The sequence below is a fragment of the Sturnira hondurensis genome, unplaced genomic scaffold, assembly GCF_014824575.4.
Source record: "Sturnira hondurensis isolate 20B ecotype Veracruz unplaced genomic scaffold, ASM1482457v3 Scaffold0022766, whole genome shotgun sequence".
Taxonomy (NCBI): domain Eukaryota; kingdom Metazoa; phylum Chordata; class Mammalia; order Chiroptera; family Phyllostomidae; genus Sturnira; species Sturnira hondurensis.
Window position 1 is genome coordinate 1,597,914 of NW_028095397.1, and position 20,637 is coordinate 1,618,550.

Genomic DNA, 20,637 nt, shown 5'->3' on the forward strand with positions numbered 1-20,637 from the left:
TGGTTACTAAGGAAACAGCAGTGAACAACACTGATAAAAACTTGTTTCATGGCGCTTATGTTCTTCCAGGGGAGGAGATGGTGATAAGTAGGCAAATGGAAAGTACATCAGATGCTAGTGACTGCGGGAGAAGCAGCAGTGGGGGGGGGGACAGAGCTGAGGAGGGGCGCCTCACTGAGGGCGACATCGACAGGGTGAGTGGCCGGGGTAGCTGAGTGGGCGGAGCGTCCGGGCAGGCAGAGGCCCCAGGTGGGCACGGGGTGATGCTGTCTGGGAAACCAGGCCGAGCGGCCTGGTGAGTGAGGCGGGGGGGCGGGGGCGGGTGCTGGGCTTGGGGGAGGTGCGTCCTGGCAGTTACTGCGTCTGCAGAGCCTCTGTGCTCTTCCCGTGACCGGGGAGCCCGCCGGGTCCGTGAGTGTGGCTGGCCTCCCTGACTCGTTTCCACCCAGCGTGGTGTGGCGGCCCTGGGGCTGCAGGTGTGAGGGGAGCCTCCCAGAAAAGGTGCTGGAGCCCCCATCTGGCTCCGTTGGTCCAGCGGTCACCCCAGCAGTGGTGCCATCTGGCGAGGAAGCCAGGCTGGCCCTGAGGTCCTGGCCGGCGGGCAGACCGGCAGCTGCTGGATGGCAGTGAGCGGCCCCCAGATGAGCCCAGGTCCCGGCACACTGTCACCAGGGACCCCGAGTGCGGCCCAGGTGGCTGTCCCCCCGACAGGGCAGTCTGTGCTCTGAGGAAGACTTGTTTTTAGTGAGTGAGTGTTGGGGGTTTTTGTCATGGAGGAATAAAAAGCCGGAAGCAGAGCCCATGTCACGGGGGCTTCTTCTAGGCCTTTCCCTAGTGGGGGGGTGTCGGGGCTGTGTTGAGTGGAGCAGAGGGCCTGCCTGTTGCCCTGGGCAGGCTGTGGGGCCTGTCTGTGCCTCCCGGGCTGAGAATAAAGGGGCACGAGGGCGGGCGGAGCGGGGAGGAGGTCTGTGCTAGCAGCTCATTGACGCGGCGGAACTGAGATGACATCGACGCGTTTTGGGCCTGCCAAGTTCCTACTGTTTGTCCTGTGATTAGATGTTCATTTTGGGTTGACCTAATTTTAATCGCTAGGGCACTCTTTCAGATTCAAAGCAGCTTATCTCAGAACTGCCCAAGGCCTGCATCAGGATCAGCTGGGCCTGGTTAAAAGCAGGCCTCACTCAGGCCTGCCCAGCGGGACAGCACTCGGCGCCCGGCCTGTGCTGTAGAGGCTGGGCTGGCCATTCCGGCACTTGGCCCGTGGGTGGAAATCTAGGGCAGCAAGCAGGACTGGTGTTCGTTTGCGAGTGTGGCCGTGACACTGTGGATGCGGAGCTCACGGCCACGCTGGTGGCTTTGCAGGTGATGTTTGCCCAGTTCCGGCACAGCCGGGAGAAGGCCCTGCCCTCGGACAACGTGCGGCGTGCGCTGGCCGAGAGCTTCAGGGACGAGCACAGGTTCCAGCTGGGCCTCATGGACGATGCCGCCGAATGCTTCGTAAGGAGGGATATGCCCGCAGCCCTCCACCGGTGCCTGGGGCTGCGGGGCGCGGGGTGCGGGGAGGCGGGCCAGACTGCTGGGCGGGGCCTGGCCCTTGTACTGGCGGACCTCTGTGCTGTGCCAAGTTTTATGGAGTGTTAGAATGTTTTAAAATGTATTTATGGGAGCGAAAAGCTTTATTCAGTTAAATAGTGTCACTTAGGCTGGGATCCTGCCCCGCCCCCACCCTTACTGGGCTGGTGTGTGTGCACACCGGGCAGAACACAAAATGTTTCGGTGCCGCAGGTGCTTAAGATGCAGCCGACTCTGCTGTAGTCTTGCACGTAGCCGGCAAATCCTGCCAGTTCTCGCCTCAGAACCCTGTGCGGGTTTCCTCGTCTGACTGTTCTCCTGTCCCCACGCCCCCAGGTCAGGCCTGCTGCCCAGAGTCCCTTCACCTGCACCCCTCCCCCCAGTGTTTTCACCTTCCCACGGTGCTTGCTCCTCAGGGAGGGGGCTCTGTGACTCCTGTCCAGACCCTGTCTGACCTTCGGGGCCGCGCCCTCCCTCCTAGGGCGATGGCTCCATGCAGGGAGTACAGTCTTTGCTCTCGTGCAGACCCACGCGCAGCGTTTCAGACTCAGTCAGGAGCATGCGCATCGGCACACGTGTAGTGATGGGTCCTCGTGAGCACCCGAGCGTCCCTGCGGCAGGCGTGAGGCTGCTGGAAGAGTGCCGCCCTCCCGGTGCTGGGTGAAGCGTCTGGAATAGCACCCACAGTGGGGAAGCGGCTTCTCACACTTCGCTTTAGAGCTGACCCAGCGCGTGAAGTATGGGCAAGCACGTTGGGCACCACACTGAAGTTAACAGCTCACTTCGCTTGAATGAAACGCAGCGGAATAGGACAGGATAGTTCAAGACTGTCCCGGCTTAAACCACTGTGCCTTCTCAAAGGGCTGGGGCGGAGGAGGAGGAAGTGGGCAGGTTAAAAGGAGCCATTGGCTCAGCCCTGATAGAAAGGAGAGTTGTTGTTTGAAGAAATAAATGCCCCTTACTGATTTGCATGACAAATCCGAGCTTTCACTTGAAGTCTGTTCCAGATTTCGCTCCTGGAGTGAGGCTGTTAGAGCAGGTGCTGTCACTGGTATTGGTCATTGATCACTGTACTGGTGCACATTGTACAGATGATCCACGGGACCCGGGGGGGCCTTTTTCTGTAACAGCTTTCAGCATTGTGAGAGTTCTGGGAACATGGGGAACTCTGCTTTCTAATATTAAGTTCCAGATGTCAGCCACCATGTGTTGATTTTTAAAGGGATTAAACAATCTTTATTACAACCGTATATTACATTATAGTGTTTCTTTTGTTATTTTTTTAAAAAGCTAATGCCACAAATAGTGAACCATTCAACAAGATTTGAAGTGTTGGTTAAGTGGGAAAGCTGACGATACGGAGGGTGTTCCTAATCTAAGACGTCAGGGAGCCTTTGGAAGGTTTTAAGTTTGCAGAGCTGTGCTTTGAAGTGTCCTCTCCCAGGTTCCCCACTCACTGGCCGCCCGGTTTCTGAACCAGGAGAACATCTTGGAGAGGATCCACTTCCACATTGCGCCTAGCCGGGACGCCGACATGTGCACCTCCAAGTGCTGCGTCACGCACCAGAAGTTCGCCATGACCCTGTACGAGCAGGTGAGCGGCTCACCCCGCCCGCCCAGGTGCCCCGTTTGTGCCGCGATCGGTGAATTAAGCACCTGTTTTTACCGCAGTGCGTGTGCCGCAGCTGCGGGGCCTCCTCGGACCCTCTGCCCTTCACCGAGTTCGTGCGCTACATTTCGACAACAGCCCTGTGGTAAGACCCTGCAAGTCACCTTTACCGAGATGGAGTAGTGCGTTTATATTGTACGCCCCGACCTGTGTGAGTGTCTGCCATCTGTGGGGCTGGCTGACGGCCGCCCTCAGCAGCACAGGCCCCTTCTGTGTCAGTCGGGTGTCCGTGAGTTAGCTAGATACGTGCGGTGAGATGCCCGGAATGTGAGTCAGGACTTCTGTCTGTCTGCACTCATGGGTACTGCATATCAACTACTGAATGCTTACTGTGTTCCAGGCTTTGCATAAACTGTCACTTTAACCTTAACGAAAACGCTCTTTTGTTGACGAAGAAATGGGGTTAGTAAGGGGCATCTGGTAACTAGAGCCATCAGCACGGACATCCAGGTTTGGCTTCCTTTCACTTCAGCCTCTGCCTGGTCACCCCCGACTCCGGTGGCCAGGCGAATGAGCCGCCAGCCTCGGTGTTTTCTCTAGCGTGGCGGAGTACACCAGCGCCAGGGCGCTCCCCTCGCCGTCGAGTGCTGTGCGCTGTCGAAGCCGCAGAACCGGGTGTGTGGCCCGCTCTGGGCCCTTACGGACGGAGAGCCGGGCCTCTGGAACGGAAACCAGTGAGGGTAGTGGAGCTCACGTCACATTTGTTTTTGGAAATGTTTAAGTATTTGTTGGATTAAAGATGCTCAATACTGACCCTGACCCGTGTGGCTCAGTTGAATGTCGTCGGCAAAGCAGAACGTCACCAGTTTGATCCTTGGTCCGGGCACATTCCTGGGTTGCGGGTTTCGTCCCCAGTCAGGGCTCATATGACAGGCAGCCCATGGACGTTTATTTCTCACACTGGTACTTCTCTTTCTCCCTCTGTTCCCCTCTCTTGAATAAATAAATAAAGTAGAAAGCTGCTCAGCACCCTGATATGTAACAAGGGGCCTCCAGTCGGGGGGTCGGGTGAAACGCGGCACAGACACCCTGGAGGCCCGTGAAGTGGTCGGCCTGGCAGGGCTGAGGCACAGGCTCCTGTTCACCAGCAAAGGGCCCTTCTCCCGCTGAGCAGGGCCATGTTTCTGGGAGCAGCGGGCCAGAGAGGGAGCCTTCCCCGCCGTCTGCAGTTCTGGTGGGGCCCAAGTTTGTACTCAGGTCCCTCAGGGAGCTGTGTACCGACCCAAGGATCAAGGAGTGATTGGACTTAGACCTTTGCACAGAGCATCGTGCACCTCATCCATAGTTGTAAACGGGGTAACCTTCCCGTCACTTTGTTCTGGCCTGATTTTTCATCATCCACCTGCCCGATTTCGTGGTTTTTCACTTGATGGACATTTGATTTTTTTGCACAAAGTCATGTTTTAAGCTAGCCACAAGTGACCATACATGTGCCGACTACGTAGTGTTTTCCGTGCACGATCTCCCAGACCGTCCCTAGGTGCCTCGGTGGGACCTGGGACCTCGTTTTCTTCTGCAGCAACGAAGTGGAGAGGACGCTGGCCCGGCACGAGCGCTGTAAGCCCGAGCTGTTCGCAGAGCTGCTGCAGGCGGCGAACACGGCCGACGACGACAGGAAGTGCCCCGTGAGTCCCGCGTGGAGCCCTCGGTCCGCCCTGCGTGTCGTTTGCCATGGCCCTCAGAGACGGTTCCGCGAATGTCAGTGACCCGTGGGGCTGACCTGAAGGACCGGTTTTGCAGTGTCCCTTTAGGGGACTGTGCCAGGCGACCATTCACCTCACCACTGTTTCTCTACGGCTCAACGCCGTGGAGGGTTCAAGGCAGTGTGTGGCGATGTTTTATTTCTGAAATTTTACCGTTTGACCAAAGACAAAACTAACTTCGTCTTTTTTCTTTAAACTTTACAAATGGTATCATCCTTTTCTGAGGTAATATTATTCATGATTTCAAGGGTTCTGTTTTTGATTTTTTAGGCTGAATTCTTGTTTTAACAAATTTACAAAAATACCAAAGAAAAGCACTTTGATTTAAAATAAACTTCCCGTGTAATCAGTAAGAGAAATTGTTCCTTAGTTCATTTTAACGTGCTAAAGAAATAAATTACCCATATATGTTAAGACTGTCGCTGCATATGGCGATCTGTATGAGACGCTACCTGTGGCATGTCTGCTTCAGTAATTTCAAGACTTGCCTTTTGTGTTTTTCTTTAGAGTAACTGTGGCCAAAGAATAAAAATCCGCCGCGTCCTGATGAACTGCCCCGAGATCGTCACCATCGGCCTGGTCTGGGACTCGGAGCAGTCGGACCTGACGGAGGACGTCGTGCGGAGCCTGGCGACGCGCCTCCACCTCCCTGGGGTAGCCCTTTCCCTCTCTGCCCTTTCGGTGTAGTTTCCCCGATGCGGTTTCACGTGCGACACTGCGCCGGTTCCTCAGAACTGGACTCTCTCCGAAGGAGAGAAAGTTCGGGTGCGACTCTGGGAAGGCCGGCCCAGCCAGACTACCTGGAAGGCCTCTGGCCCGGGCTGGGGCCGGCGGCCAGTGTGACCCGAGCCCGTGCTGCGTCTCCCGTCGCTCGGCGTGGTGGTGACGTGCTTGTGAATGCAGACGGCGACCGTCAGGGTTAAAGATTTTGCTTGTTAACATATTTCAGATCGGTCTGTGTTACAGTTAGACTTTTAGAGATTTGTCATTTAGGTGATATGATCATTGTAGCTCGTATACGTGAGTCAGGAGTTATCAGAAAATGTGTGATTTATCTGACACTGTAAGTTCACGTATGCAACGTGTGAGCTCTGCATGGCTGGAGACACCACATTGCTGAACTGAGTTCAGTGCGGTCGTGCGCGTTTCTCGTGGACGATTCGAAGTAGTGGCCCCGCCAACAATACAGTGACCGCGGTGTCTCCTTCCAGGGGAACACGGGGTTGGGGCAGTGCGCACGGGACACGCGTCTGTGGAGAGTGAGATACCTGCCATTAAGTGACAGTCACTCCATTGTTGAAAAATACTGTATTAAAGGCACGTTGTTCATTTTTTTTTGAACAGCTGTTTTATAGGGTCACTGATGAAAATGCGAAAAGTAGTGAACTGGACCTGGTTGGTGTGATCTGCTACACCAGCCGACACTACTGTGCCTTCACCTTCCACACCAAGAGCTCCAAGTGGGTGTTTTTCGATGACGCCAACGTGAAAGAGGTGAGTGGCACTTCCGCGGACTGGAGTAGCTGTTATGATTTTTACTTTTTAGAAATAAGTGATACCGTAGTGATAATAATATAATAGCGATATAATGATAAAATAAATATACAATTATCTAAAATGGGTGAAGGAACCTAAGATCATCGACGTCCAGGTGGCCGACTTCGTTAGACCACCGGAAAGTCAGTCACACAAGGGGTGGGTTTGGGGGCTGGCAGGGGTCCCCTTTCATCCTGACTGAATGGTGACCTGCTGTGTGCGGCACCCTGCCGGGGTGGGGATGAGCCACCGTGCAAGGGAGGCCGGGCAGCCCCCAGGGCTCACACAGGAGCGCGCCTCCCACCGGCACATGCGGAGAGACCCAGTGACACCCAGGGTGTTGCCTGAGCAGAGTGGCCGAGTTATCCCAGCGATGCTCTGGACGAGCCTGGCGGCCTGCACAGCGGTTCTGGGCCACCTCTGACGGTAAGTCACTCAAAAAACAAACAAACAAGACAAAAAATGATAGAGATGCAAGTACCAGACGAGAATGTTCCAGCTCCTGTTTAAATAGAGAGCTTCGTTAGGAAACAGTCACGGGGCGTGGACCACAGAGTCACTCATCACTGGGACGTCACCCAAACCTCCGCCCTTCAGTGTGACACTGTTCGGGGACGGGTGCATCCCAGACTGGGAGGAAGTATTTGCTAGGCGTACATCGAACGAAGGCCATGTGCACGTAACTCAGCAGGACAAAGACAAACCCACTTAAACATGGGCAGAAGGTTTAGACAGTTCTCCAAAGAAGAGGTGTGAGCGGCCCTTGGAACAGCACTTGGCGTGACGGAGCCCGGGAGGAGTGCGAGTTCGCGTCACCGTGAGTTTTGGGACGCACCTGTCAGGAGAGCCAAAATCCAGAAGCCCAACCTCCCAGAGCCTCGAAGCGGGAGAAGCAGCCGGATCTTGGGCGCAGGCATCCAGAGGAGCCACGTGGAACTGCCACTTCGGAAAAGCGTGCCGGCTCCCTCTGGACTGAGACATGCTCAGTGCGCAGCCTGGCGCTTCCCCTCCCGCGGACGCACACATCCACAGCAGCTCGTGCGGGATGGTCGTGGTGGTTTATTCCTGGCAGCCCCACCTGGCGACACCTCGAGTGTCCACCCACAGGGGAGTGGGCAGCTGTGGTCTCACCGTCCAGCGGAGTGCTCGGCCTGCCAGCGGGCAGCAGTGGGCAGCAGGCACGTGCCCCACGTCGGTGGTTTCCAAAGGCACTGATTGTGCTGACGAGAGCGAGGCGTCAGCAGCCCAGTACGGTGACTCCGCTCACACAGGACTCTGACGAGGGAAAACGGGAGGCGACAGGAGGAGGACGACGGCGGGTTGCCGGCACTGCCGGGGGCACGGGTTCGGGGCCAGGAGCGTGTGGCTGTGTGCCTCTCCCTTGCACAGCATGCCCAGGCAGTTGTATTTGTGTAGACTGTGCTCGGCGCGGCCAGCCAGTGTTTCCATGGTGCACCGTGGCGTCAGCCCTCTGCTCGGCTTCCTCAGGACGTGGTGACGGCAGTTCACTAAGAAGTCCCATCTGCCGTCCGTGTGTGGCAACACCCTGGCCGTCCTCCTCTGCGTCCACATAGTTTACAGTTTAAGTTCTCAAAACTGGAAGGAGGAACTGGGGTATACTCACCCTGTGAGGTTGTTCTTTAAAGATTTTATTTATCCATTTTTAGAGAGGGGAAGGGAGGAAGAAGGAAAAGAAAGGAACATTGATGTGTGAGAGATACAGTGATTGGCTGCCTCTCTCATGCCCCCTGTTGGGGACCTGGCCCTTAACCCAGGCCTGTGCCCTGACTGGGAATCGAACTGGCAACCCTTTGGTTCACAGGCCGGTGCGCAATCCAGTGAGCCACACCAGCCAGGGCTCACCTTTGTGAGTTTTATGGGGTTTTTTTTGCTTTCATATGACTCTAGTTCCTCAAGTATCTCAGCCTCCAAGGGAAGGAGGGTAAACAGCTGACTATGTGTAGTTTGAAAAACTCCTCAGACAGTTTTTAGCCCCTTCCTTCTCTGCAAAAGCCAACAGTCTATGTTTTTGTTTTTTGTTTGATCTTATTTTGTTTTTAAACAGACTTTATAGAGGTATGATTTATAAACATTAAAATGCACCCATTTTGAGTATATAGTTTAAGTTTTGACAACTATATACACTCCTGTGTTACCTCCACAATCGTACAGAAAACTTCCATCACCCCAGAATGTGCCATGTCCCTGTCGGTCCCCCTCCGCACCCCGGTCCCCAGGAATCACCGAGGCCCCTGTCACTGGCTCTGCCCCTTCTGCAGCATTACGGAACGGCCTCCCTGGGCCCAGCTTCCTCCGCCAAGCAGCGTCAGTGTGAAAAGTCACGCTCACCGTGTGCGTCTGTCCTCGCGTTTCCTCTGCGTCCCGCCGTCCGGCTGGGCAGAGCCGTGTCCGCTCACTGCTGAGGTGGGGGGGCCTCGGGGGGCATGTTTCCCCGCTGCTCTCAGTAACCCCCGAACGTGGCGGTGCGGGCCGGCCTGACGGGAGCGGCCCCTCGCCATCCCGGGCCTGCGCTGGTGCCCATCCCTCCGGGCGGCACTCTTCAGCCCCCAGGGCTCAGTGCGGCGTCTCTGGGGCCTCACGGGTCAGTGTTCCCCCCGCGATGAATGGCGGTCGGGTAGCTTTCCCGAGTGACTGGCCATTCTGAACATTCTGTTGGTGAAGTCTGTTCACCCTTTTGCCCGTTGTTCAGATGGGATCTTCTTCTTAAGGGGCTGTAGGAACTCTGTGCTCTGCACGCCGGTCCGTCATCAGATGCGTGCGCTTTACTGTTTCATTGTCTCAGTGGTGCTTTTCAGGGAGCAGGAAAGTATCAGTTCATTCTGAGGAACCCCATTTTACAATGTTTTTCTTTGGTTTGTGAGGTGTCCTGTGTCGGACAGTCCCTCCCCCCCGCCGTTGTCAGGCTCTCTCGTCTCCCTCTGTGAGCACCAAGGCTTCTGTGCGGCTCCTTCTAGTTCTCGGGCTTCCCGTGTGTCGTCTGGTTGGTCCTTTCTCATCCCTTTGCTCCAACATCGTGTGTGGAATCAGCGTTCGTATTTTCCCATAGATTTTGCCTGAAAGTCTTGTCCAAAGTCTGCGAGACCACGTGTGTGAAAGCTTTTTGAAATTCACTCCCCTCAATCTCGATTATACAGAGGATATAACTCTGCCCGTCAATTTTTAAGATGTTATCGTTCAGAGGCTCTTCATTGAGATTAGTCCCTAAGTGAGGCAGTGGTGCAGCACAGCGAGCGGTCGCACGGCTGGCACGTCGCACGGCTGGCACGTGGGACGGCTGGCACGTCCCTGGGGGTTGTAGCGCGCGGGCCAGCGGAGTCCGCCTGGTGCGACGCGGCGGTGACGGGCCTTTCTTCCCGCCGCGGTTTTGGGCAGGTCGGCGCGCGGTGGAAAGACGTGGTGTCCAAGTGCCTGCGCTGCCACTTCCAGCCCCTGCTGCTGTTCTACGCCAACCCCGAGGGCACAGCCGTGTCCACCGAGGACGCTCTCCGGCAGGTGGTCAGCTGGCCCCCTCACGGGCCCGCCGCGGACAACATGGGTAATCCTTCATTTTGTTTTACTTGGTGTTTTTCTGTCATCACAGTCACACTAGGAATGCTGATATACCGAGTGTAAAATGAATGTCGAGAGTAATTTCAAAATTTAGTTTCAGATGGCTTTCAGGAAGATTCCGGTGCTCGAGTTAGTCTTCGTCATCTTTCCTATCCGTGGCCTCAGAAGGCCCTTCGGGAGCCACCCCCGACCGTGGCCACAGAAGCACAGAGGGGACTATGGGCCGCCAGCTTTTCCAGCCGGAAAGGGGCAGAGGGACAGGGAGTTAGCTCGGGGGAGCCCCCCGCAGCCAGGCCACTGGGGTGCACGCGGAGCGTGGAAGTCTGTCCTCTGGGACGGAAGGTGTCTGTCCTCTGAGTTGTTGAGTGGTTTTGTCGTTAGCATTCAAAGTGTCTGAGAGGATTCAAACGTCTCTCCTCCAGGAGAAGGGAAGGGAGGGAGGATGCATTTTTGTTTTTCTTTTGAAGGATGTGGGAAGCCCTCAGTTTCCAAGTCAGAACATTTGAAAGAAAATGGACTTGGGGACCAGGCCAAACCGAGAGAAAACCAGAAATTTCACACAGATAATACCTCATCATGTACCCGGAGCCACATTCAGACCAGCGGGGGCAGAGGACCAGGTACGTGCGTGGTTGCCGTTTTCCCAGGGTCGCTGGGGGCCCTTCCTCCCACCCTGGATCTGCTCCCTGGCCCGGGCCACGGGAGGCGGGACAGGCAGGCGGCAGGACTGTGTCTTCCGGTCCCGGCGCCGGAGACCGTGGTGTCCTCGGAGCGGTGTGACTCTCCCGGTGTCAGAGGTGCACCCTGCTGTCTGAGCCTCGCAGGTGGAGGGCATGGGGACTGTTCCCAAAATGCTGTGGCCTCCCCTTCAGGGTGTCCTTACCAACCTGCAGAGGACAAGCAGGAATCGATGACTTGTCTGCTGTGCCCGAATGAAATGGGCCGTCAGTGAGAGCCCTGGCAGTTCAGAGTTGCCCTGGTAGTTTGCCCAGCGCCCGTTACTGCCCTCCCATCACCTGGGTTCTCGCCAGCCGAGTCCCGGGGCAGGCCCGGGGTGGGCCCCACGATGGACCCCAAGGACCCCACTTGGGTGGGTGTCCGGGTGAGTTTGTAGGTGACTTTTTAAATATGTTAATGAGATCATAGTTCCAGGGTAGGAAGGTTCGGAATTAATAGTTATCACCAACGGAGGAGCGCAGTAAAAGCCTTAAAACTTTGGTGGAACTGTGCCCTTTCAACCTTGTTCATCTCATGGCACACAGAAACTAATCACCGAGACTCGGTGGCACAACAAAAAATGTTCATTTATTGACGATCTGACAACAAATAGATACATTTTCATTTATAAAAATATAATAATAGTGGTAATTCCCTACCCTTCTTGCTCCAAGTTGACTTTTTAGAAAACCAGGTGCCTCCATTTGTATGTAGGGATTTCTGGCACCAAGAACAGGCGTCACCGTCTCACTCTGTGACGTGGCCAGTAAGGCACAAGTCTGCCGCGGGACCTGTGCGTCTGTGGGCCCAGACAGGGCACCCACTCCGGGAGGCCACGCTGTGTTGTCGGCTGCTGCTGCTTTTTATCTGGCAGCCAGGGAAGAGGTCAGGGCCCCGACTGAGTGGTCAGGGGTTGCACGTTTCAGACAGTCGTGCGGCGCCCTGGCTGAAAACCTCTGGAGTAAGCCATCCTCTCTTTTTCTAGAGATACCTAGTTTTAAGCCCAGAAACCTTTAAGAACACAAAGTTTGGAACCAGACCACTTGAAATCTACATTTTGGGTTATGGGAAGGTGGGCGAGTTTTTAACTTGTGTTTCCTGGTCCGCAATGGTGAGTAACTGCTCGCCTGGGAGGTGGCGCAAGCGAAGACACGGGACCGGGGCCTTCGCTTCCCCACGGCTCTGGCTCTTCACATTTCGGTGGAAGGTCTCCTTTTCCCTTCCACACTCGCTCTTGGTGCCTCACGAGCAGTTTTAAAAGATAATGTGCAGTGTCAGGATAAACCGCATTGCCTTTTTTAACTAAACATAAAAATGAGTTTGTTGTGTACTTTCGTGTGTATTTTGTTTTTAATGTGTAGCATCTTAAATATTTCCTACAGTTCAGTTTGCATTTTTTATTGAGCAAGTAGAAAAATGACCTTCATTATTGTAAGAATGGTTTTTCCTTTACAGTTAAGTTAGGTTACAGTGACCAGATGGACAAAATAAAAGACATTTCCAGAGAGTGCGCTCTGAGGGCCGTGGGGCGGAGGAACCTGCTCTCCTCACACAGGAGAGGCTCAGGTCGGCCTGGAGGTGAGCGGCGAGCTCGCAGCTTTCCGTGGGGAGGGGCTGCCGGAGTCTGGTTTGGAAACTGAGTTTTATGACTTTAATGCAGTTTAACACCATTTAAAATATATTTATTACATGTATTTGTTTATATACTATACATTCTAATATGATTTCACTAATACCCTTATTAAGTCTATAATTGTACATTTTTCCTCGTTCTCATTTAATTCTAGCTGGGAATACTTGACTTTGTTTTGGTGTTTTAACTTTTTAACTGAAAGCTCATAAGAGTTGCTTTATTTAATTTGTAGTTGATATTAGCTCCAATGTACTTGCTTGGCGCATGTAACTAGTGAGAAAGGTGATGCGTGTGAAGGGCAGGAGCGGGTCTCCCTCAAGCCCTGGCCTCCCCGGTCCCCTGTCGGCCCCTGGCTTCCTGGCCAGCGCCAGCCCGTCTCCTCTGCGGGTGCCCGCGCTTCTCCTTTTGGGCCAGAATTTACCTGGGGCTGGGGCTGGAGGTGTCGACGTAAGATTCCTGCTGCAGCGGCCCTTCCACAGTGGGCGTGGTGCACTTGGTGTGTGTGGCCATAGTGTAGACTCTTTCAGGAGAGCTGCTGGGTTAGGGCAGGTCTGCTTTGAACTTGAACTCCGGGGCTCCATTGCCCTCCTGACGCCCAGACCCGTCTGCGGCCTACGCAGTGACCGGGTAGTTTTTCCTCACACTCTCAACAGGAATTTGCTTGAGCAAACCTTTGAAATTCTACCAGCATATGAGATAGAAAACATTTTTATGGCTGTAAGTAATGAGTGCAATGGAATACTGTTTTTTCCCCCGAAAAAACTGTCTTGTGATCTACTTTACAGATCTTTTTTTTTTAATCTATAAGCATTCATTTTATAAATGCCTCTTATTGAGCATAGGACTCAAAAAGCACTTTTCAATCTCAAAGCGCTGTGATGTAATTTAAATACTTACAACCACTACTTACCTCTTACTGCTTGACATTCCTTCCCAAGCAAGGTAGTTGGCTGGGGCCCCAAGCGGCTCTGGGGAGCGGCTCACGTGTGTCTCTCTTGACTTGCTGCTCTTTGAAGGTCTGCCGGACGAGGACCTCCCTCCGATCAAGTCTGGGTCGCCTCCTGCCCCGAATGGCGTCAGGCTGTGGGGCAGCCCGCACCTGCCCCACGGGCAAGGCAAAGGCCTGTGCAAGCAAGGCCAGCCTGCCCCGCAGGGTCGCGCTGCTGTGCAGACACCGAGTTCAGGGAAGCCCCAGGCTCCAGCCGCAGGACAGAAGGTGACCAGCAGAGCCAGGGGTGAGGGCGTCACTGGATACGACACGGACAGCAGCCAGGATTCTCGGGACAGAGGGAGTGGCTGTAATGGTAGCAGCAGAAGCCGGAACCGAGGCTGGAGACCGCTGAGAGAGACGCTAAACGTGGACAGTGTTTTTAGCGAGAGTGACAGAAGGCAGCACAGTCCCAGACATAAACCAGGTGTCGGCCAGAAACCTAAATGTGGCAAAGATCAGCGTTCCCACAAGTGGCCCAGCGAGGACCCGAAGCAGGAGTGTTTGATGACCATATACGAGGACGACCCGAAACAGGAGACGGGAAGCAGGAGCTCCCCGGAAAGCAGCGGGGCCAGTGCGGAGCCAGGCAAGGGCCTCGGAGACACGGGAGCTGCCGGCGACGCCTGGCGGGGGCAGAGGGCTGAGTCTGGGTACGAGAGCAGCGACCATGTCAGTAACGGGTCCGCCCACCCGGACTCCCCGGGCGCCGAGGGCAGCGGGAGCGGCCCACTGGGCACGGCCCCCCCCAGGTAACATGCGGGGGTCTCGTTAATTATCGGGTGATTTTCAAAGTTTGTGGTTGGGTGTTGTAGGAAAGAGCTTGAGCTCAGAGGCATGAAACCTGGGATAGTGCAGGTTGTTTGATATTTCAAGTTTCCATTTTTAATAGTTATTTCCTGATTCCACTAAACCCCAACTGTGTAGTGTTAGGGCCTTTGAACTATGGCAGCCCAGGCTAGTGGGTCAGCTACCCCGCCCCCGACTCGGCAGCTAGGGGTGGTGTGGCTTCACCGGGTCCCTGTCCAGGGCTGGGAAGACAGGCTCTTCCTCCTGCAGATGTACGAGCTCGCAGTCCGTGATGGGCTTGGTGTCACTTGCGAGTTCATTGCATCGCTGTGAGCAGTGCGTTGTGCTCCCTGCGTGACCCTGGACACGTGACCCTGACACGTGCTCGCAGCCTCGGGAGAGGCTGACTCCTCAGGGCGGTCTAGCTGCTCTTTCTGCTCTTAATGCATCTAAAACATCTTGATTCGATATTAGCTGTTCTACCACTGTCGTCATTAAAAAGCCAGATTTACTAAGACCAGCTGCTTGGGCTTCCTTAAAATGGTCAGGGAGACTCATCTGGGGCAGGGTAAGTTCAGGACACTTTGGGGAAGGCACAGCCTGAGGTAGAAGGGCTGTGTACCGAGCTCAGGGCTCTGTAACCAGGCGGGTTTGGACTTCAGTCACCGGCAGACCGGTGTGACTTCCACACCCCAACCTGCCGTGAGAGGAGGGCCGCAACCGTGTCCGAGTGCCGTCCTGCGATGGAGAACAATGTCACGAAGCCCTAGAACAGCACAAGGCATATCATGATCGTTGACAAATGTCATTTCCTTTCTTTGCCTTAGAGTGAACAACAGTAATAATTCCTGGTCGTGATGTGTCTGCTGTGTGTGTTTTCTGTTTTTTAGTGACCAGAGTAAGAGGAACAACCCAAGTGCAGAGCGTGTGAACTGGTCCCCCCACCAGAGTAAAAGCCCCTTAGAAGGTAAAGTCTTAGTAAATACATTGTCCTGAAGGCTGTAAAGAGGAAGGTGTGGGGATGCAGGTAAAGACGCTACGAGTGGCCCTGGGACCGAAGGTCTGGGAGTGACGGGGGCAGAAGCAGGGTAAGCTCGTGCCTGGAGCCTCGGGGAGGGTGGGGTGGCCCTTTCAGGAGGGATGGGGGTGTCACGGGGCTGATGGTGGTGACGACCCCAGAACCTTGGTGTTGGAACGTGGGCCTGTTCCTCGTTCATGATGCTTCTCGTTTGCGATGTGTGTCTGGTGGGAGTCAGCACGCTGTCTCCTCCTGGTCACTGCACAGGCCCCAGCTGGCGGGGCTCCATGGGGCATAGAGGCCTCTTCCGTTGTGTGCAACGGCGGGAGGGCTGGGGGAGAGGCCAGCAGTCTCGGCTCTTCCCACTGCAGCCTGCGGGTGGCCGCCCTCCCACAGGCTTGTCACTGGCTGAGGCTGGTCTCTGGGCCCGGCCAGCTTTGGGGGCGAGGGGCTCAGCAGGAGCCTCACGGTGAGCCAGAGGTCCTAAGGCTGCCCCAAGGTTAAGGGCGAGGAGGAGCCCTGGTGAGTGCCCTGAAGGGTATTCAGTGTGAAGATAGTAGCTAATGGTGTAGCCTTGTCACCAGCGACAAGTCAGCAAGGGAAGCAGCCAGAAGCGAAGGGCAGGTGGCATCTGAGTGTGTGCAGAGCACAGCAGCAGGGCTGCCGGGGGCCCTGGGGGGGTGGGGGGTCACCAAGGCTGGAGTCACGGGCCGTGCCGAGATTTTAAAATTCAGAGGATTAGAAGGGATTTAATTTTTCAAAATAAAAATGCCGTGAAAAGTTTTACAGTTTGTTTCTCAGGCTTTTGTGGAGACTGTTGTTCAGGTTGCAGACTCTGAACAGTTCAGTGTTCAGTTACTTTGTCTCCTCGGAGGGCGTGGTATTGGAAGGAAACATTGTTATTAAGGAAATAGCCTTCCTCCCCGTGAACAGTCCCACCTGTTTGGGAATCTGGTGGGGTCTGTTCTGCCCGCACTGCTGGAAGAGGCAGGGGGCGGTGCGGGGAGGGGGCGGTGGTGAGGCCGGCAGTGTACTGTCGGCCGCCAGCCGGGCAGTGACCGCGGGTCCGGGGCTGCACACAAATCCAGGCTGGCTTCCCAAGAGTGGGGATGCCCGGCCCCCTGGGTTCGGTGGCCAGAGTGTGTGGCAGGAGAATGTGGTGGGGAGGGTTCCTACCGGGGAGGGCGCGGGCGGGCCTCCTAAGTGGCCTGATTGTGGTGACACACACACACATGCACCGGCGCTGCCGATCGTCTGTGAGTGACCTGGAGCACACTCGTGTGCGCCGTCACCACTGCCATCTCCAGACTCCTCCCTCTCCCGGAGCTCTGTCCTGTTAGACACTCACTGCCCGGGCGCCCACCCTCTCACTGCCTGTCTCTGGACGCCGCTGCTCCCGGGGCCTCGGGGGAGTGGCAGCGGACAGTGTTCATGTTTTTGTGGCCGGCTTACTTCACTTAGTGCAGTGTCTCCAGAGTCCTCCCGCACTGCAGCCCATGTCCCACCTTCATCCCCGGTCCAGGCTGCCAGTCCTCCATCGCATGACGAGGTGTGCCTCGCCCATCTGTCCATCTGTCGCTGGACAGCGGGGCACGTCCCCCCGTGGCTGCTGAGGACGACAGCTGTCTGAGAGCCCTGCGTCAGTTCTTTAGAGACTGGCCCCGGGGTGCAGTGACTGCACCCTGTGGTCCCTCCTAGTGAACTTCTTGAGCAGCTGTCTGTCCCAGCAGCTGTGCCAGTTCCCATAGCACCTGGGGTTGGGGGGCCTCCCCACGTCCCCCGCACACGGTCTTCCTGGTCCTTGGTCGTTACCACCCTGGTGGGTGGGATGTGGCGTCCCCCTGGGGTTTTCTGGGAAGCACTTTCACTTCTCTACGAAACCCCCATTTGCTAAGACCATTGCTGCCAGTAACCACCAGAGCCCCCCCAGCTCTCTGGTCTTTGCTCTGTTACCGCCCCTGCTCTGTGGCGTGTGCATGCGCCCCTCCCCAGCCTGGTCGGTGGGCTTCCAGGGCAGTCGGGAGTGAAGGTCTAGCACTCCGGAGAGAGGGTGGTTTGGAAGTCATCGTGCGTGTGGGGATTGACTGGCAAAGACACGCAGTACGTCACTCAGGAAACTGGGGGTGAGAAAAGAAGTTACTGACTCCTGTCTTGTTACTCTCTCTCTCCCGAGCTCAGTGACCTCAGAGTGTTAGTAAGGTATCTGCTCCTTTTCATGGGTGGAAAATGCAGCCCAAAGTATTTATCCAATGACGGTTTTATGATTTTTCTGAAGTATTCAGATTTCATTGAAGTGTCTCACTGTCATAAGCCCGACCACCAGTCACATTCTGGCCCTGGACTATGCGGGGCTCCGTAACTGTGGCTGAGCGTCCCGCAGTGCCCCTGTGCGGCCCAGGGCAGGTGGCACGGCCCCCACCAGCTGTTTGGTGTCATTGCCACTCAGAGTCTGTTTCAAACCCAGGCCGCCTGTTCAGAGGGAGTTTGATTTCTCGACTCCTGGGCTTTGGGTGTTTTTGTACAGAATCAAAATTAGCATGATTATTAATTAAAGCTTCTGGTTTGATGTTGCGGCAGCTCTGTGCCAGGTGTTAAAATTGGGCTATTTTAGATTTGCAAAGAGCCTGGAGCCAGAATTCCCAGTAAAGACACATGGCTGTCTGTGTCAGCAGAAGAGGAAAATAACAGGTCTATTTTTACGTGAGTTGGAATTCCGAAGTCAGGCCACTTGGTCGAGTGCCTGCCAGAGCCACACTGAAATCGCAGACTCAGCTACCGAGCTGCTGCCGCCCCCTGCTGCCCGCTGGGGGGATGCTCTCACAAAAGTGAGAGCTATTTTAGTTATCTTCAGAGGGGAAGGGAAGGAGAGCGGGAGAGAAACATCCATGTGTGGTTGCTTCTCGTGCGTCCCCGGCTGGGAACTGGCCTGCAACCCAGGCATGTGCCCTGACTGGGATTCGAACCATGGTTGTTTGGTTCACAGGCCCACACTCAGTCCTACGCCAGCCAGGGTGGATCAGTATTTCTTTTTTTTTCTTTTTTTTTGGATCAGTATTTCTTAATCGAGTTTGTGAGTATGGTGAATTTGAAAATAGTGAATAAGTTAAAAAGTAAAACATTCTGAAGTGAAATCAGAGTGAGTGGAAAATTATAATGTAACTTACACATTTTCAGTAAAGATGGAAACATTATCGAAGTTCTTTTTGACAGCACTTTTTTTTTAAATCATAAAGTAACTGTTGAGAGAGGGGCTTAGTTTTCAAGCCTCAGGCAGTGTGTTAAGCTTACCAGCAGCCAAGACTCTGGGCGCGTTCTGCACCTCTAGTTTGTAAGGTTGGGTTAGAACGGCCCTGGAGAGACCTGGGAAAGGTGGGGGAGGTTTTGGGGAGAACTGGCCTCAGCTTACACATACCTGGTCCCCGGAGCCTGGGCTGGGAGCAGGGTGGATGGGGTGGGGTGAGCGTGTCTCTCCGTGTGCTGGGAGCTGAGGCAGCCTCCGGGGAAGCTGCAGCATAGAGGAAGCTGCCGTGCAGCACGGAGCTCGCCGCGGCTGAGCCGGCTGAGCCGTGGCGGGAGCGCATCTGGAGCCGTGCGGCTCCTGCTGTCACTGGGTGAGCACAGAGGGCGTCACACGCTGTGTGCGGTCCACAGGTCTGTCTTGGAGGTCGGGTGCAGATTCGATTTGCCTGGTCAGAGCCTGGTCAGAGCCGAACATCAGCCTCTTTGGTTGGGGATATTTAGGGTTTTGGTCAACTGTGATTCCACTTGGATTTCGAGTGACGGGTAGCTTTTTAAAACATTCCCAGAAGATCAACTTAGGGAGATGAAAAGGGTGTCTGTGATCGAGTTCCCTGTCGTTGTTTGAAAGATAAGGTCGCTGCTTTAAAACCCTGGGTGGTGTTTTCTTCAGTCTGCAGTTCAGCGGTCTGGTCGTGTGAGCGTGCCAGGGGACTGAGGTGTGTGCACACGACAACCAGGCTGTCTGAAATCTGGGGGCACAAGAGACGTGTTGGCATTGGGCAGAGTGGGGGCAGCCACCTGAAGGCGCAGGCTCCCGCCGTGGATCCCACAGTCCTCTGGGCATTAGCATGTGGAGGTTTGAACCAGGGTCCACGCCTCGTGGGGCGAAATGCTGTCCATGACCTTGTGTGTTAGTGGCTCTGGTGCAGGGAACTCTGGGTGGGGACACAGCCCTGGCTCGCCGAGACTGCTGTCACCTCCCAGTGTGTGCGGCACTCGGCCACCTGCCTTTCTGGGGAACAGAAAGGGGATGGTCACACAGATGCGCCGTGGTGGATTTTGGAGAGACAGCTGGTTTTCCTGGGCAAGGACGGGGGTCTCAGGTGGCTGTGCTGTTGAAAGCACTGACGACCTCAGGGACCTTTCATTGCCACACTCATGTCTACCAACACTTGCTGCACTCAGCATTCAGACCTAACGTTCTAACAGTTTATTTATCCCCTAAAGAATGACTGACCTCGGTCACGCCTGACTTCATGATGTCCCTGTACTGTCAGTCATGGGCACTTTCATCGTATGTTTTTTTAAAACCACATTTGTTAGTGTCACCACAGATACTGGCAAAAGTCTTGATAATTCTCGGGAAGCTGCAAAACTCGTGGTGGTGGGTGCAAGTTTTCCAAGATTCTTACTTTCACCTAAAGGCTGGAGTCTCATCGCCGGCAGCGAACACTACTAGCTGTTCTCTCGGGGTCGGATGTTCACTGCTCTCGTTTTCAGGAAAATTTCTGCCAAACGACCAAGTCTGAATAAACAGGTCTGTCCTCTTTCTGAGTGAAAGTGGTGTTCAATGCCTAATCGAGTGGTGACACAGGCCCACTCATTTTAATTCAGGTGACACTCCTAGCCTTCCTGGAGGCGGGTGAGGTGGATAAGGCCACCTCGTTCTCACTGGGGGCCGGGGCTTCCTTCGAGCTCCCCGCCCATCAGCAGGGCCTCTGCCCCTTCGGCCTCTGCCCCCTGCAGTGTACCCCGCCCAGAAGGGGCCCAGGCCCCCGCCGCCTGTGGGGACGGCATTATTCGGGCATTGCTGACACTTCCAAGTGATGAGAAATTGGGGAAACAGGTTTTACAAACGAGGTTTTATTTGAGCCGTGTCTTGCAGAATTAGTTTTTGTTTGGTAGTTGGAAGAATTTAAATAACTTTGTTTTCTTCACTTCCTCCCTTAGGCTTTAGAAAAGAATTCGAGAGCTTGGAGGTGGGCGGTCAGTCTCAGGAGGGCAACCCAGAACCACATCTACAGATGAAAAATCCGCTGGGGAGAAGGTAACAGGATATCTGGAAATACTAATTTTTTTTTCTCAAATGCGTGTTCTGGGGAACTCTTCATTTACCGGAAAGGCGGAAACACCCGCTACCTCTGTGAGCAGTGGGTCTGAGGTATTCGGGGCCTGTTACCTGGGCCATTTGCAGGAGGCAGG

At 55.0% G+C, this 20,637-nt stretch overlaps 1 protein-coding gene across 1 annotated transcript in view; it reads left to right on the forward strand.

The window, feature by feature from the left end:
• Positions 1–20,637, forward strand: part of USP53 (ubiquitin specific peptidase 53) — a 35,815-nt gene that overhangs the window by 10,841 nt on the left and 4,337 nt on the right. Inside the window, exons 4-15 of the mRNA XM_037036328.1 lie at positions 1,363–1,497; positions 3,053–3,166; positions 3,244–3,326; positions 4,761–4,866; positions 5,452–5,598; positions 6,289–6,438; positions 9,874–10,036; positions 10,518–10,670; positions 12,223–12,345; positions 13,417–14,140; positions 15,068–15,144; positions 20,386–20,482. Of these exons, the coding sequence (XP_036892223.1) occupies positions 1,363–1,497; positions 3,053–3,166; positions 3,244–3,326; positions 4,761–4,866; positions 5,452–5,598; positions 6,289–6,438; positions 9,874–10,036; positions 10,518–10,670; positions 12,223–12,345; positions 13,417–14,140; positions 15,068–15,144; positions 20,386–20,482 (2,072 nt within the window). The remainder of the gene's footprint in view (positions 1–1,362; positions 1,498–3,052; positions 3,167–3,243; positions 3,327–4,760; positions 4,867–5,451; positions 5,599–6,288; positions 6,439–9,873; positions 10,037–10,517; positions 10,671–12,222; positions 12,346–13,416; positions 14,141–15,067; positions 15,145–20,385; positions 20,483–20,637) is intronic.